The sequence below is a fragment of the Prionailurus bengalensis genome, chromosome B2 (genome assembly GCF_016509475.1).
Source record: "Prionailurus bengalensis isolate Pbe53 chromosome B2, Fcat_Pben_1.1_paternal_pri, whole genome shotgun sequence".
NCBI classification, from domain to species: Eukaryota; Metazoa; Chordata; class Mammalia; order Carnivora; family Felidae; genus Prionailurus; species Prionailurus bengalensis.
In genome coordinates this window covers 128,184,025-128,199,178 of record NC_057349.1, presented here as the reverse complement: position 1 = coordinate 128,199,178, position 15,154 = coordinate 128,184,025, and the positions used below count along the sequence as shown (strand labels likewise).

Genomic DNA, 15,154 nt, shown 5'->3' with positions numbered 1-15,154 from the left:
AGGATTTCAACATGAATTGGGGAGGAGGGAGGCAAACATTCAGATCATAGCACAACCCAAATGTCCTTCAATGGCTGAACTGTTACACTCTGGTACATTCATACCATGGAATATTACTGAGCATTAAAAAGAAACAAAATAGTGATACATGTAACAACTTAGACGAGCTTCCGGGCAATTATTACTTGCTGAGTGAAAAAAAGTCAAGTCTAAAGGGTATACAATGATTGCATTTATATAATATTTTTTAAATGATAAAATTTTAGAAATGAAGAATAGGTTAGTGGTTGCTAGGATACAAGGATAGGGTAAGGTTGACAAGAGACAGATGTGGATTTAGAAAAGTAACATGAGGGATCCTTCGTAGGGAACTGTTTTCCTGACTATGGTGATACAGGAACCTGTATCTGATAAACTGCTTGGAACTAAATACACACACACACACACACACACACACACACACACACACACAGGAATATACATAAAACTGGGGAAGTCTGAATAAGATTGGTGGATTTTATCAATGTCAATATTCTGGTCATAGTACTATCGTTTTTGTTTTTGGTTTTTGGTTTTTTTTTTTGCAAGACATTACCACTGGAAGACATGGAGTAAAGGGTACAGGATCTTTCTGTATTATTTTTGGGACATGCATGCGGATCTACAATTATCTTAAAAAAAAAAAAAAAGGGGCGCCTGGGTGGCGCAGTCGGTTAAGCGTCCGACTTCAGCCAGGTCACGATCTCGCGGTCTGTGAGTTCGAGCCCCGTGTCGGGCTCTGGGCTGATGGCTCAGAGCCTGGAGCTTGTTTCTGATTCTGTGTCTCCCTCTCTCTCTGCCCCTCCCCCGTTCATGCTCTGTCTCTCTCTGTCCCAAAAATAAATAAACGTTGAAAAAAAAAAATTAAAAAAAAAAAAAAAAAGGTTAATTAAAAAAAAAACAACTAATGGGATTCTTTCCAGGAATGGAAGGATGTTTTAAATGAGAACATTTACTATTTTGTTATAACTTACTAAATTAACAAGTTCAAAGAAGTAAGCACAAGCACATTACCACTTGCACAAATAGTACAAAAAGGTAATTTGATACATAGCATTCAATATACATTCCTGATTTAAAAAGAAAACAAAAGGGGCGCCTGGGTGGCGCAGTCGGTTAAGCGTCCGACTTCAGCCAGGTCACGATCTCGCGGTCCGTGAGTTCGAGCCCCGCGTCAGGCTCTGGGCTGATGGCTCAGAGCCTGGAGCCTGTTTCCGTTCTGTGTCTCCCTCTCTCTCTGCCCCTCCCCCGTTCATGCTCTGTCTCTCTCTGTCCCAAAAATAAATAAAAAACATCGAAAAAAAAATTAAAAAAAAAAAAAAAAGAAAACAAAAGACCAAACAACATAAAAATATAGAAATATTAAGGTCATAATTTAAAACATGATAAAACACTAGGGTATTCACATTAAGCCCATAGATAAATCATTTCTGGAAATCATATAATACCAAAATGGAGGAGGCACAATAACTATACCTTACGCTAGATACTATACCTATGACTTCATCTAAAATTATAAACATAGTAAGGTAAGGGGCGCCCAGTGGCTCAGTTGATTAAGCATCTGACTTCAGCTCAGGTCATGATCTTGCAGTTCATGAATTCAAATCCCGAATTGGGCTCTGTGCTGTCAGCTCAGAGCCTGGAACCTGCTTCAGATTCTGTATTTTCCTCTCTCTGCCCCTCCCCCACTCTTTCTCTCTCTTGTGTGTGCTCTTTCTCTCTCTTAACGAAGGAATAAACATTAAAACATTTTTAAAACATAGTAAGGTAAATTATAAAACAGAGCATTGGAATTCTTTCCATTACATTTCCTTACTGTAGCTAGAGCATGTCAAAAAGCTATAAATTACTCTATAGGCACTATATAGTTCATTTATTCAATCAACAGACAAAATTTACACATATCCACCATGTCTTAGGTACTATATTAGGAGTCAGAGATTCCAAGATCATCAAATAAGACATACTTTGCTCTCATAGAGCTTATGCTCTAGTGAAATGTTAGTAACATTTAGAGAGATGGCATTCATTAAATATTTATGAATGTCAGTTGTGTGCCAGGTGGTGAGAGAAAACAAGATACTTATTCCCTGTCCTTCAGGAGAATCTAGAAGATTAAAAGGTAAAAAGGTGTTTATAACACTATGTAATTAAGATGAGGGGCACACTGGAACAATTTCTAGACTATCCTTTGGAGGTAATGAAAAACAGCCTATAAAATGTAGAATTTGTATTGAATCAGTACTAGTAAGTTAGCCAGGTGAAGAGGAAGTCAGGGGGATTCCAGGCAAAGCCTCAGAAGTAAAAGACAACAGGGAACTTTACTGGTCAGCAAGTACTTCAGCATAATAATCTTCTTTTTTTTTCCTCACCAAAAATTCTTTGCTCTAGGAAATTTAGAAAATTGTTTGCACGAAGATTATAGAAATGTATCCCTTCACACACTTTTAAGTTGACATCTATCACTTTTCATCAGATATTTAAGCAAGTATAAAAGATGTAACTTCTGTACATCAAATTCATACATCTAAAATTGTATCATTCTTTCAGCTGTTAAGTATCATTAACAATTTGGTATCATAACCTATTTTAAAATGGAAAAAGCTCTTTCTTCAAGAGTCAGAAATGATACATTTTGTTATTTCTTTTAACCTACATTTCCATTTACTTATCCTACTGAATTTTATTATAAAAGAATATATTTGTATGCTCCCAAGTCCTAACCTGATTAGCATACTTCTCTGCAAAAAAAAAAAAAAAGTATCAAAATTGGGGGCATCTGGGTGGTTCCGTCTGTTAAGCATCTCTTGATTTCAGCTCAGGTCACAGTTCATGGAATTGAGCCCCACAACCAGCTAAGCGCTGTCAGTGCTGAGCCTGCTTGGGATTCTTTCTCTCCATCTGCCCCTCCCCTGCTTTCTCTCTCTCTCTCTCAAAATAAACATTTAAAACAATTTTAAAAATGTATAAAAACGGAAATTTAAATTTATCAAAACTTCCTGTGAAATAAGGTGCTAAGCATTAAAGTTTTTCCTCTGGATTTGAGGTTTTTGTGATTATTGTAATGAATAATTGATCAAAACAACATCAATATGTTATACATTTCAATAATAATTAAAAAGAAAAAGTAAATTTTACTGTTAATGTATCTTATAATGAGCTAAACTGTGTATCTAGGAATCAGTATGATTTACTGTCATAATGAACCAGAGTAATGTATTGGTTCTATTCCCACTTTTATGAATTTAACATAGGAGAAAGTTCAGAGAAACTTTCTCTTTCAGAGAAAGTTCATTCACATAAAGCAGTAGATGAGAATGGAAGTTTTGTCACAGCAGAATCATAGAATTCTTTTCATTCCTTCTGGGTTACAGGCTAAAAAGCATATAATCATCTATCGTCAAATACTATTTTTAATAATCTCTCTTAGCTGATATTTCATATAGGTCAGCCTCAAAATTTGTTTTAAAACGAGAAAAGGACTTGTCACCCCATCATTAGAGTTATTCACTTTCTCAATTCTGTGAAGCATACCAAAAAATCTTACGAGGATTCATCATGTCCTTTCATTCAGAGGCTTGTTTATTCTAAGACACTGAAACAAGATTGGGAAAACTGAAATGCTGTTCATTTCAACATGCTCTGGCAAAGAAAACAAAAACATTAGAAAAACTCAAAACCAATTCAAATGTTTTTATGTTATTACTTGCTTTAAATGTATTTCTGAAAAAACAAAATACCTCAGAGCCGAAAATTAGGCTCATTTAGTTGGAGCATGTCTATCGTGTAACATAAATGGCAAAACCTGCTGCTAATGCCAAACCAGCCTGCCAATGGTGGCTTACTTTTCAGAAAAATACGATTTAATTTTCCAATCAAATAAGTGTTAACCCATGTCCCCATTCACCGCATCTCATCTGACTTCTAATTCCAAAATTTCAGTCAGCCACAAATCCTTATGTCACTTGGATGAAACAAGGCACTACCCCTTCCAGCATTTCTCCTTTGCTTTTTGGGGTTTGCTCTTCTATCAGGAATGATATTCTTTCATAATGAATAGAAAATGAAAAGGTGAGGTCATTTCAGGAAAAGTCTTACATTCTGGGAATTCGGAACACTGCAACTCAGGCCAGGTTTTAATGCGAGGCTTTGCCCTTAAACAGATACATTTATAAACATACGAGACCTCTGAAAGACAGACTTTTCCACTGTGGTCCTTGCATGTCTTTGTCCTCACAGCTAAACCTTTTCACACTCTCTCACACATGACTCTGATCCCAAAATGTCCCTCACCACCCCTCTGGATTAAATCCCAAATGATCAAACAATGGCTACTAATATCTAAGGACAATCCTTTCTCTTCCCCCTCATAAAATGTTCTGGACTCATTCCCCAAATTAGAATGTTGCTTTTGACATCTTTTCTCATGCCCAGCGTTTTCAAATAAAGGCTTATTCTTTGCTCTGATTTTCTTCCATATAAAAAAGGGAAGGGCAGGAAGCTCTCCTTAATACCTTAATTAACAGAAACTTCACTATACCAGTAATTTGAATTGTCCCTTTTTTCCAGACACCCTGGAAGGTTTTCCACCTTCTCCCCCAGGGCAACACACCATAAAAATACTCACGAGGCATGGGAGTGTGCCTTTCTTCTTTAAAGTAGGAGAAGGACAATTGTGAACAGGATGTGGGAAAAGAGAAGCAGCATACTACTTTGCTACCCTGATCAAAGGAGCTTTGTTAGAAAAGAAACACAGAAGTTGAGAACTGGGGATATGATTCCTGTAGAATTACTTGCACCCCAAGGTTTGAAGAACACTGGTTTGGTATGTGTAAAGCACAAATCACAAGTAAACGGGTCACCACGAGCAGTCTTCTGTTACACAACAGAATCAGACTCACATGTACAGCAGCTATAGGAATGATCAGAACACAAATACAAACAAATATTTATAAACCTTTTAAAGAAATAAGTGTTTAAAAATATAGTAACAAAAGACTATCAGAAACGGCTGGGCCAATTTAAAAACAACAAAAAGAGAACACCCAGAAATAAAAAATGAAAATAAAAATTCAACAAATGGGTTATACAATAGGATATATGGAGGTGAACACAGACCTGCAGAAATTATACACAATGTAGCACAGAGACACAAAGGGATGAAAATATTAAGAGACAAAGGAGAAAAGTGAAGCACGTGTCTCATCAAAATTTCAGTAGAGAACAGAGAATACTTGAACAGATAATAGAGAATTTTCCAGAATTTATGGAAGACACCCATCTGCAAATCCAGTATGCCAAAGTCCCAAACAAGGTAGATGAAAAGAAATCAAGTCTTGGAAAATTAGAATATAAATCAGGAGAGTGATACATTGGCTATATTTTAAAATTAAGAACTTTTGAACATCAAAGGACTTCACAGAGTAAAAAAATCAAACTATGAGCTTGGAGAAGACATCTGCAATGCACATATAACAAATGATTAGTATATTATTAAGAAAAGATAAACACTGAAATTAAAAAAAAATAGAAGCAATAAATAGGTATTTCAAAAGGGAATCACAAATGGTAATTAACATATGAAAAGACGCTCAACCTCATTAAGACACAGTGAATTGCAAATTCAGCTTGAATTTCATGCTCACCAGATTGGACAAAATTTAAAAGTCTAATAACTTCAAGTATGGTGGGTACCTCAGTGTTCATTTTATTATTCCTTAAACCATACATGTTATATGTATTCTTTAATATGCATATGTTTCATAACAAAAATATTATTTAGCTACCACTTGGATTTATCAATGCAAATGTTTGTTCATGGCCCTGTTGAGAGCAGTTTTGGTGAAATAAAAGGCATGAAAAGCAGACTGCAATGAGCTGAAAAGGCTCTGGGAGAAAGGGAGGTAAAGACAATACCCACGACTATTTCAAGCTTACCTTTGAAGTTAGCCAGACAGGAATATAACTTTACAAGAATGTCATAGTGGCAGCTTTCCTTTTTTCTTTTTAAATTAAAAAAAAAAAAAAAACAAAACTGGGGCAAGTTTAGAAAGAAATAGCGAAAGGGGGAAGATGACGACACAGAAAATAAAAGTCCCTAGGTATTCACAAAGGTATGTAATACAGAACTCATGAACGGGAATTTGTTTTAGACAGGAACAAGGGTTCCTACTTACTTCATTGTTATAAGAAATTACCTCTTTGACCTTATCGCATCATTTTTCTCCTTGCTATAGCCACTCCAGTTACAATGGGCTCCTTGATCCTCCTTCAAACAAGCCCCTGCCTCATGACCTTTGCATATATTATTCCCTCTATATTTTCCAGATGATGCAAAGCCTGTCTTCCTCTTCGTTCAAGTCTTTGCTCAGATGTGAACTCAGTGACACATTCCATAACTACCTTGAAAGTGAAATCCCCTCCTTGCTCCCTACCACCCTACTCCTAGTACTCCCTTCTCTTTTCCTTGCTTTGTCTGTCTTCAAAACCTTCTACTAGTCCATATAATATGCTCATTTTATTGTTTAATCTCCTCTCTTCCTCACTTGTATATATGCTGCATGAATGCAGGAACTGCAGCCACAGTGCCTAGTAATGCCTGATACAGGAAGAAGTTCAATAAGTACAAGGCGATTAAATGATTAATAGTCCTTCCTTACTTGTGGAACCTGAAAAACAAATATAATGGAAATAACACTGTATGATTTGAACAAAATGGGAGACAGCCTAGAGAATAATCAACTTACTGCCTACAGAAGAGGTGACATTTGGGTTAGATCTTGTATCATGAGGAGTTTGCCAAGTGGGAAAAAAAAACAGGTAGACATTCCAAGAAACTGAAGAATGTAGAGGTGCGAAAGGGCCCTGAATACTTGAGAAATGGAGGTACTGGAGTTTGACAGGGATGAAAGTAGACCAGAGTTTAGTGAACGTTTCAATGTTCACAAAAGAGGACACATTATATTGAGCTTTTCAATGCTAAAAGTCCTTCACAGAAGATTACAATTGCTTGGTAACTTGTTTTATTTGCCGTCAAGTTTAAAGTTTACATAAAAAAACTACTAGACATACTACGAAGGAAAAAATTTTAACAACCTAATTTGTTCTCTATCAACTGTAGATTATAGGTCTCATAATCAACCAAAGTGATAGTATTGCTACCAAATGTCTTGGCCCCAGGTATTATTCAAAGAAGACAAAAAATTCCCACTGGTGGGAATGTGGTCAAATTCAAGTGCTAGTTTCCTAGCAACTCATCTCCATTTCATCATTTATGAGTTTCTGAATGGGCTTTCATGTTGTCATAATTAACCTGCACTCATTACTATGTTTTCAATTAGTCTACCTTCTTCCTTTTGTCCACATCACTACCGTCTTCGGGACACTCACCTTTGTTTTAGCCCCAACACAATTAACTTAACTGTCGAGGTGATTTTGGAGACAAGAGACTTGCTGAGTATACACAGAAAACCTTAAGACAGTGTGTCACTGAGCTCATGAGCCCATGCAGCCAGTTTGGCAATATTTAAGCCCAAGACTGGAGAGGCGACGAAAACCAGGGGTGCTTTTAAGTTTTGTCTCTCTGGGCCTGCGAGGGGGAAAAAGGGGGAAAGGTGGGGAAATCCCAGAAAAGGGAGGGGCCGCACTGTGTTCCCAGGGCAGGCCAGAGGTCAAAGCTCAGGTCCAAAACTGAAGGGGCGGGGCCTGCCTTAATAACCAAGGGGTGGTGTGTGGGCCCCGGAGGGTAAGGAGAGGCACGGCGACTCGGAAAGACTCACAGTAATAAGCGACCACAGGGTCCCGCTTGTCATGCTCCTGAGCCGTCCTCAGATGATGCTGTATGCTCTTAAACTGGGGGGGAGTGGGGGCAGCTGAGCAAGCGCGGCCATCTCTATTCCAGGAATCACCACTTCCTACTCGCGCGCTACCGACACTTCCGCTTCCGTCCGGCAGGTCGCGCGCACGAACGCGCAAAAATCCCGCCCACTTTCCGTTGCTCAGCGACAGCAAGTCAACTACGGGCTCCCAGCAGGGACAGCCTCAGTGTACCCGGCTCCGGGGGGTTACACACCAGTGTAGGCTAAGCGGCACCGCCGTGGTGCCGCTTGTGGCACCAGCGCTCTCTGCTGGCTACGGATGGGAGGGAAAAGAGTGTTTTCTTTTACTTTCTTGCGTCCCCCAGGCCTTTTTTTTCTTTCCTTTTTTTTTTCTTTTTCTTTTTTTTCTTTTCTCTTTAGCGAGACGGAAAGTAGAAAGGGGAAAACATGAAGAGAATAAAGTTTGCTGATTGGGAGAAAGGGTAAAGTGAATTGTCGTTGACATCATTCAGGAATTATCACTTCCAGTTCCTCAGATTATTTTAATAGCGTCCGTAGAAACCTTTCTGATTGTAGAAACAGTAAATTCAATTATTGCCTGAGATGAGAGATGATGTGTTTAAAATTTTATATTGAATTCTTTTATATTGATACATTGGATAAAATAACCAGACTTTTTTCAGCTTAAACACTTAAGCACATAAGCTTAAAGAAAATTGAATTTTCCTTCTGAACTGGGTCGGTATCCGCTAGCGAATGAATAATCTGAAGGTCATTTATTTCTGGGTAATGATGAACAATTTGTCAAGTATTTTAACTCATACCATTGTAGACATCAACTTTTCCTTCTACAACCAATGACTTCAATTCTTTTTCTCTCTTCTCATTCTGTCATCTTCTGGGACTTTACACTTCATTTGCCTCCTCCAGTAACCTTTATCTTTATTGCTTTATTTCCTCAGTTCCCAGTTTTGAAGGTTCATCTTAAAACTAGTTTTCATTGAAATCATACTATCTCCAAAGAAAAAGATCTCAAGCTCTGAAATTTGCCCTGCATGCTGTTTGCTAATCACCAAATCATCCTCCCCTCTCCCTAAACCCCTGCAGAAACTGCCCTGTGTCCTGTGTCCGTATTTTTATCCCTACTTCCCCTCCTTTGTCCCTCTCTGTTGGCAGAGTACATTGCTCTAGGTCTGCCTGTTTTTACCTGACAGAAACTGATTTATGTATTCTCCCCAGTCTCAGTAACACATTCACTATCACTTGAGAATATAGGTGCTACAGACTGAATATATTAAAATTCGTTTGTTGAAACCTAATACCCAGTGTGATGGTATTAGGAGATGGAGTCCTTGAGAGGTGATTAGGTGATGAAGGCAGAGCTTTTATAAATGGGATTAATGCCTTCATAAAAGAGACCCCAGAGAGCTATCTGGCCCTTCCCACTATGTGAGGATACAATAAGAGGGCAACAGTCTGCAACCTAGAAGAGTGGTCTCACCAAAACCTGACCATGCTGGAACCCAGATCTTAGACATCCAGCCTTCAGAGCTGTGAGAAATAAATTTCTATTGTTTGTAAACCACACAGTCTGTGGTATTTTGTTATAGCAGCCTGAATGGACAAAGACTGTATGGTTTCTCTCTCCTCTTATTCTCACTATTCTAACTTCCAGTCATAAGTTGCTGGATTGGTAGAAACTAAAGCAGAGTGGGATAACCATAAATGTCATCATTCTGTCCTTATGACTTCTCATTTATTATTTTCCTATTCTTCATTCTCAACTGTGCTTATCCTTAAAGTTCACCTAAGAAGTTTGTTCTGTTTTTGTTGTTGTTTTGTTTTGTTTTGTTTTGTTTGTTTTAAAGACTTATATCTACATATCACCCCCAGGCAGTCAGATGTAATTGCTCTTGGTTGGAGCCTAAATATCAGTATTTTTAAAAGGTCTTGGGGAATTTTAATGACACATCTAAAGGTGAGGACTAGTGCCATAAAGAATCTTCAACACATAGCTGATGTTTCAAGTCTTCTCTGCTGTCTTTAATCTAGACCCTCTGCCCTGATTGCCTTGATGAGACACTAAAGTTCCTGCTGTTGGGATTAAGGTCACCAGATAGGAATTGTTTGACCTCGCCTTTGCCACGACAAAGTAATAACAACTAGCTAACACTTGCTGAGCATCTATCATGAATCATGTATGTTTCTAGGGATTTAACGTCAAAACTCATTTCATCTTTACAACAACCCTATGAATAAGGTATTATTGTTTTCACTATCTTACAGAAGAGAAAAATGAGACACTTAGAAGTTATGTAACTTGCACCAGATGACAGCCAGTAAATATGAATGTTTGTTATTAAAAATCCATGTGCTTTGGTTTCAGAGCCTGTAAATCTAGTCACTACTACTTGACTTTAATATCTCTAGACCAATATGTTATTGTATTTTATGTTTTTCCTATTGAATGATCCTGTGTCTGAAAATCATGTGTTCCTATTCCTAATGAAGTCTATACCTTCCTGCTATTCTCCTTTTTATTATTAATATCAATATTTAATGTTAATATTTTAAATATTTATTTTTTAATATATTTAATATTAATACTTTAATATTTAAGTTTTAAATATTTATTTGGTTTTGAGAGACAGAGACAGACAGAGCGTCAGCAGGGGAGGGGCAGACAGAGAAGGAGACAGAACCCGAACCAGGCTCCAGGCTCTGAGCTTTCAGCACAGAGCCCGGCTGGGGCTCGGGCCCACCAACCGTGAGATCATGACCTGAACCGAAGTCAGATGCTTAAGTGACTGAACCACTCAGCACCCCTTCCTGTTATTCTCCTGATCTCTCCTTTCAGGACCGGAGGTTGCTCAGGTCTCTTTCTCATTGGCATATGTTCTAGGAAGAAAGGGTATGTAAGCAAGTAAGTGAAGTGGTTACAATTGGATTTTACTCCATCTGCCAACACACGCTCTCTTCTTTCTAAGTAATGAACTCCCATTAGGAGAGGATAATTGATAGGAGGGAGAAAAGTAACAGAGACTGTTAGCTTAACAGCACATTGAAATTATGCTGTGAAACAAAATAAATCTTAACATGAGGTTGTTTTTTCTTGTTGATGTTTTATAATGAAGTAGTTACTATGAAGACAGACCCAAACTCTCCTCCATCCAGCTCTGAACAGTTGCTCAGGGATCTTACATCACCCTCCAGATTGGGGCTTGAATCTACGCAAGGTAGAGGAGGGAGGGCATGGATGGAATTCACCAGCGAAGCTGCCTGGGCCTGGCATTTTCTTTGTGGGAAGACTTTTGATTTTTAATGTAATTTCTTTAATAAGTATAAAGATATTCATGTTTTCTGCTTAATTAAGTTTTTAATAATAAAACTTATTTTAATAATAAAACTTTATTTAATAATAATAAAACGCTTTTCAAGGAATTTGTTCATTTTATATAAGCAGCAAACTTATTGGCATAACATTGTTCATGATGTTTCCTTAAAATCATTTAAATAGTCTGTTGTGATGCCCCTTTTTTTTATTTATGATCTGAGTAATTTTCATTTTCTCTTTTATTATCTCAATCTGTCTATGGAGGAATGTATCAGTTTTACTAATCTTTCCAAGAACCACTTTTTGTTCCACTGATTTTTTTCTATTGTCTTTCAGTTTTCTATTTCAAAGTTTTGTGCTTTTTAAAAAATTTCCCTCCTATTTAATTTGTATTTAAACTGTTCTTTTTATGATTTCTTAAGGTGAGAGGCTTAAATCACTTTATAACTCAATTTTTTTTTCCTACCAGAACATTTAGAACTTTTAATGTTCTGTTAACTAGTCTTCTAGCTGTTTTCCATAATTTTTCAGAAATCATGTTTTTATTAGCATTTGTTTATAATAGTTTTCAATTTTCCACATAATTTCATCTTTAATCTATGGGTTAATAAAATTGTATTGTTAGTTTCTCAAATACTTGGGCATATTAATTCCTAGTTTAATTCCATTGTGATCAGCTTATATACTCTGTGATTTAATTCCTTCAGACTTTCTCATGGCCCAGCAAATAGTCTCCCTTGGTGAATGTTCCATATATGCATGAAAAATATATATATATAATCTGCTGTGGTTAGGTGATTTCTAAATATCAATTAGTTCAAGTCATCTACTAGTAACGTTTAAGACTCCCATATCCTTTCTGATGTTCTTTCTATCTTCTTGATAAGTGAGAGATGGGTGTTGAAATCTTTAATTATAATTGAATTTATTTCTTTTTTGAATTTTATCAAGTTTTGCTTCGTGTAGTTTGCTACTCTGTAACTGGTGATATTACAGAACTGTTATGATTCCTGGTGATATTACACTTGAATCATTATTAAACATCTCTTTTATCCCTGTCATTATCCCTTGCATGAAATCTACTTGAGTTTTCTTATATTATAGCCACTTCAGCTCTCTAACGCTTTTGCATGATATTTCTTTTTCCATTTTTTAAAATCTATTTGTAAAAATATTTGAATGGCCTAAGTACTAAATCTTTAAGTATTCAAAAATATTTAAAGTGGGGTTCTTGTTAATTGTTTGGTCTGGCTTTTAAAACAGTGCATTCGTTTAATCTTTGTTTTTGTTTAGGGTGGTAAGAGCTTTTATACGTATTGCTACTATCGATATTTTTAGGTTTAGGTCAACTGTCTTATCTTGCTTTCAATTTGTCCCATGATTTTTTGTTTCCCTTTTCTCTTTCTGCCACCCTCTGGACTAATTGCATGTTTTATGATTCCATTTAATATACTTTGTTGGCTTTTCAGCCCAAATTTTCTTGTTTTGTTTTATCAGCTTATATGTCATAGTATATATCTAAAGATATATTACCACAATATACTTTAACTGATAATATACAACTTTATATATTGTAAGAATCTGATAATAGTATACTATCACACTTAATTTGATCCACCAGATTTATCTATTTTATTACTGTTTTCTAGTACCATTTTATATTTGTATTTTATATGTTTTATATGTTTGTTTTCTAATTTATTACTGTACTTTCTGACTTTATCCTTATTAAACTATTTTAACATTTTTCAAAAAAAGTTTATTTGTTTATTTTGAGAGAGAGATCGGGCAGAGAGAGAAGGAGAGACAGAGAATCCCAAGCAGGCTCCACACTGTCAGGGTGGAGCCCAACACAGGGCTCGAACTCACTAACTGTAAGATCATGACTTGAACTGAAATCAAGAGTCAGAGGCTTAACCAACTGAGCCAACCAGGCACCCTGAATTATTTTTGTATTTTTTAGTTTTTTTTGGAGTTCTTATTTTTACTCTTTAAATTACATTTATTATTTCTTTTTAATAAGAAAATATTTTCAGCTGTCAATTTTCTGTGTACTACAGATTTGGTCCCATCTCTTGGCTTTTAATATGTAGCATTTGACTGTTCATTTATAAATACAGAAAAAAAATTCATTTTAAATTACCTTACTTGATCCAAGAGCTTTTTATGAAATAATTTTAAATGTATTTTCAAAAAAATTTTTTTTTCAACGTTTATTTATTTTTGGAACAGAGAGAGACAGAGCATGAACGGGGGAGGGGCAGAGAGAGAGGGAGACACAGAATCAGAAACAGGCTCCAGGCTCTGAGCCATCAACCCAGAGCCCGACGCGGGGCTCGAACTCACGGACCGCGAGATCGTGACCTGGCTGAAGTCGGACGCTTAACTGACTGCGCCACCCAGGCGCCCCTTAAATGTATTTTCAAATGGTTAAGTATATGTTTAGCTTTTACATTCTTACTAATTTTTTACTACATTTGCATTTTGGTTAGAATGTATGTTTTTTGTAAATATTTTATATTTACTTTATAAATGCCATATTTATATATATCATTTATTATTCAGGAGTATATAGCTGTATGCTAAAATCCTGATATAATTACCAGTGAAATGAAATCATAAAAAAGTAGAATAGTAAGGAATTAAAGATTGTCCAAATCAACTCTCTCACTGAATCTGTATCTTTAAACATAATAACAGGTACTGTTTGCTGAAAGGAAGCAGAGGTAAGCAGGGTTTTTATGGTGGCTTAGAAATGCCATTACCTGTCCAGTGAGGAGAGAGAGTATGGAGCGGGGGGCAGGGGTGGGCAAGGAGGCTAGATTTTGCAGGGCAAGCTACCTTAGGGGAGAGAACTGCAAAGCAAGAGAGCTCCATAGATCTGTAAAGGGTCCCCAATGGAGTCCTGATCGGTGTAACATCTTTAAATATCTTTAAAAGAGAAGAACTCTTGAAAAGATTGAAAGGAACAATATTCAAGATTCACACAAGATTGAGACTTGTTGCTTTTCCTGATAGCCAAAGTAGAAAATCTCTCTAAAAAGAGTTAAACTTTGACAATGTCCTAGAGGACGAATCAGAGTATAGATCAGAGTTATTAGTGATACTAAGGGGAAATCTGCTGTGGGTTTTTGGGAAAAGAAAAAAACAAAAAACAAAAAATCTTCCCTGAGAAAAATCCTAAGAGGCAAACCAGAAGAAGGTCCTTTGCTCTTCTCCCTTCTTGGGTGCGGCAAAGACTTGCTTCCTATAGTTATAGCAATTTATGTTGCATTCATGAGTGTGATAAGCTGAATGTTTGTGTCCCCTGCAAAATTCATATTTTAGAATCCTAACCCCCAGTGTGATGGTAGGAGGTAGGACCTTTGGGAGGTGATTAGGTCATGAGGGTAGAGCCCTTTTAATGGGTTTAGTGCCCTTATAAAAGGAACCGTAGAGTGCCCTCACATTTTTCTACCAGGACAAGTGTGTATCTCAGAAGAGGGTTCTCACCAGAACTTCACTGTACTGGCACCCTGGTCTCAGACTTCCAGCCTTTAGAATTGAGAAATAAATGTCTGTTGTTTATAAGCCGCCCAGTCTATGTACTTTGTTATAGCAGCCCAAAGGGACTAAGAGGAATGAACCAGTTTGAGGATGGTAGAAACATAACATTTCCAAAATACTAACGGGTCATCTGATAGAGTACTCAGAAAGGGTTTGCCTTGGTAAAGGGGAAAAATTAGTTCTTCAGTGAGAGCTGCACTAGTCCCACCTAACAAAACTTGAAAGGATCAACTGCAAAGGATCAACCATTTCTGAGCAACTTATCCGCGCCCCACATTACAGTTTAAGTATATTCATGGGAAGACAAAAGTATCCCACATCCAACAACAAGGTAAAACACACAATGTCTGGTATCAAAAATAAACAAACAAACAGCCTTCCAAAGGTGCAGGAAAATAGATCCAAAAGTGTGTTA

At 36.8% G+C, this 15,154-nt stretch overlaps 1 protein-coding gene across 1 annotated transcript in view; it reads right to left on the bottom strand.

Moving 5' to 3' along the window:
- VTA1 (vesicle trafficking 1) overlaps positions 1–7,946 on the bottom strand; it is a 69,771-nt gene extending 61,825 nt beyond the window's left edge. The window contains 2 exon segments of the mRNA XM_043592478.1: positions 7,821–7,904; positions 7,907–7,946. Of these exon segments, the coding sequence (XP_043448413.1) occupies positions 7,821–7,904; positions 7,907–7,931 (109 nt within the window). The 5' untranslated portion in view covers positions 7,932–7,946.
- Between the last annotated feature and the right edge of the window lie 7,208 nt (positions 7,947–15,154).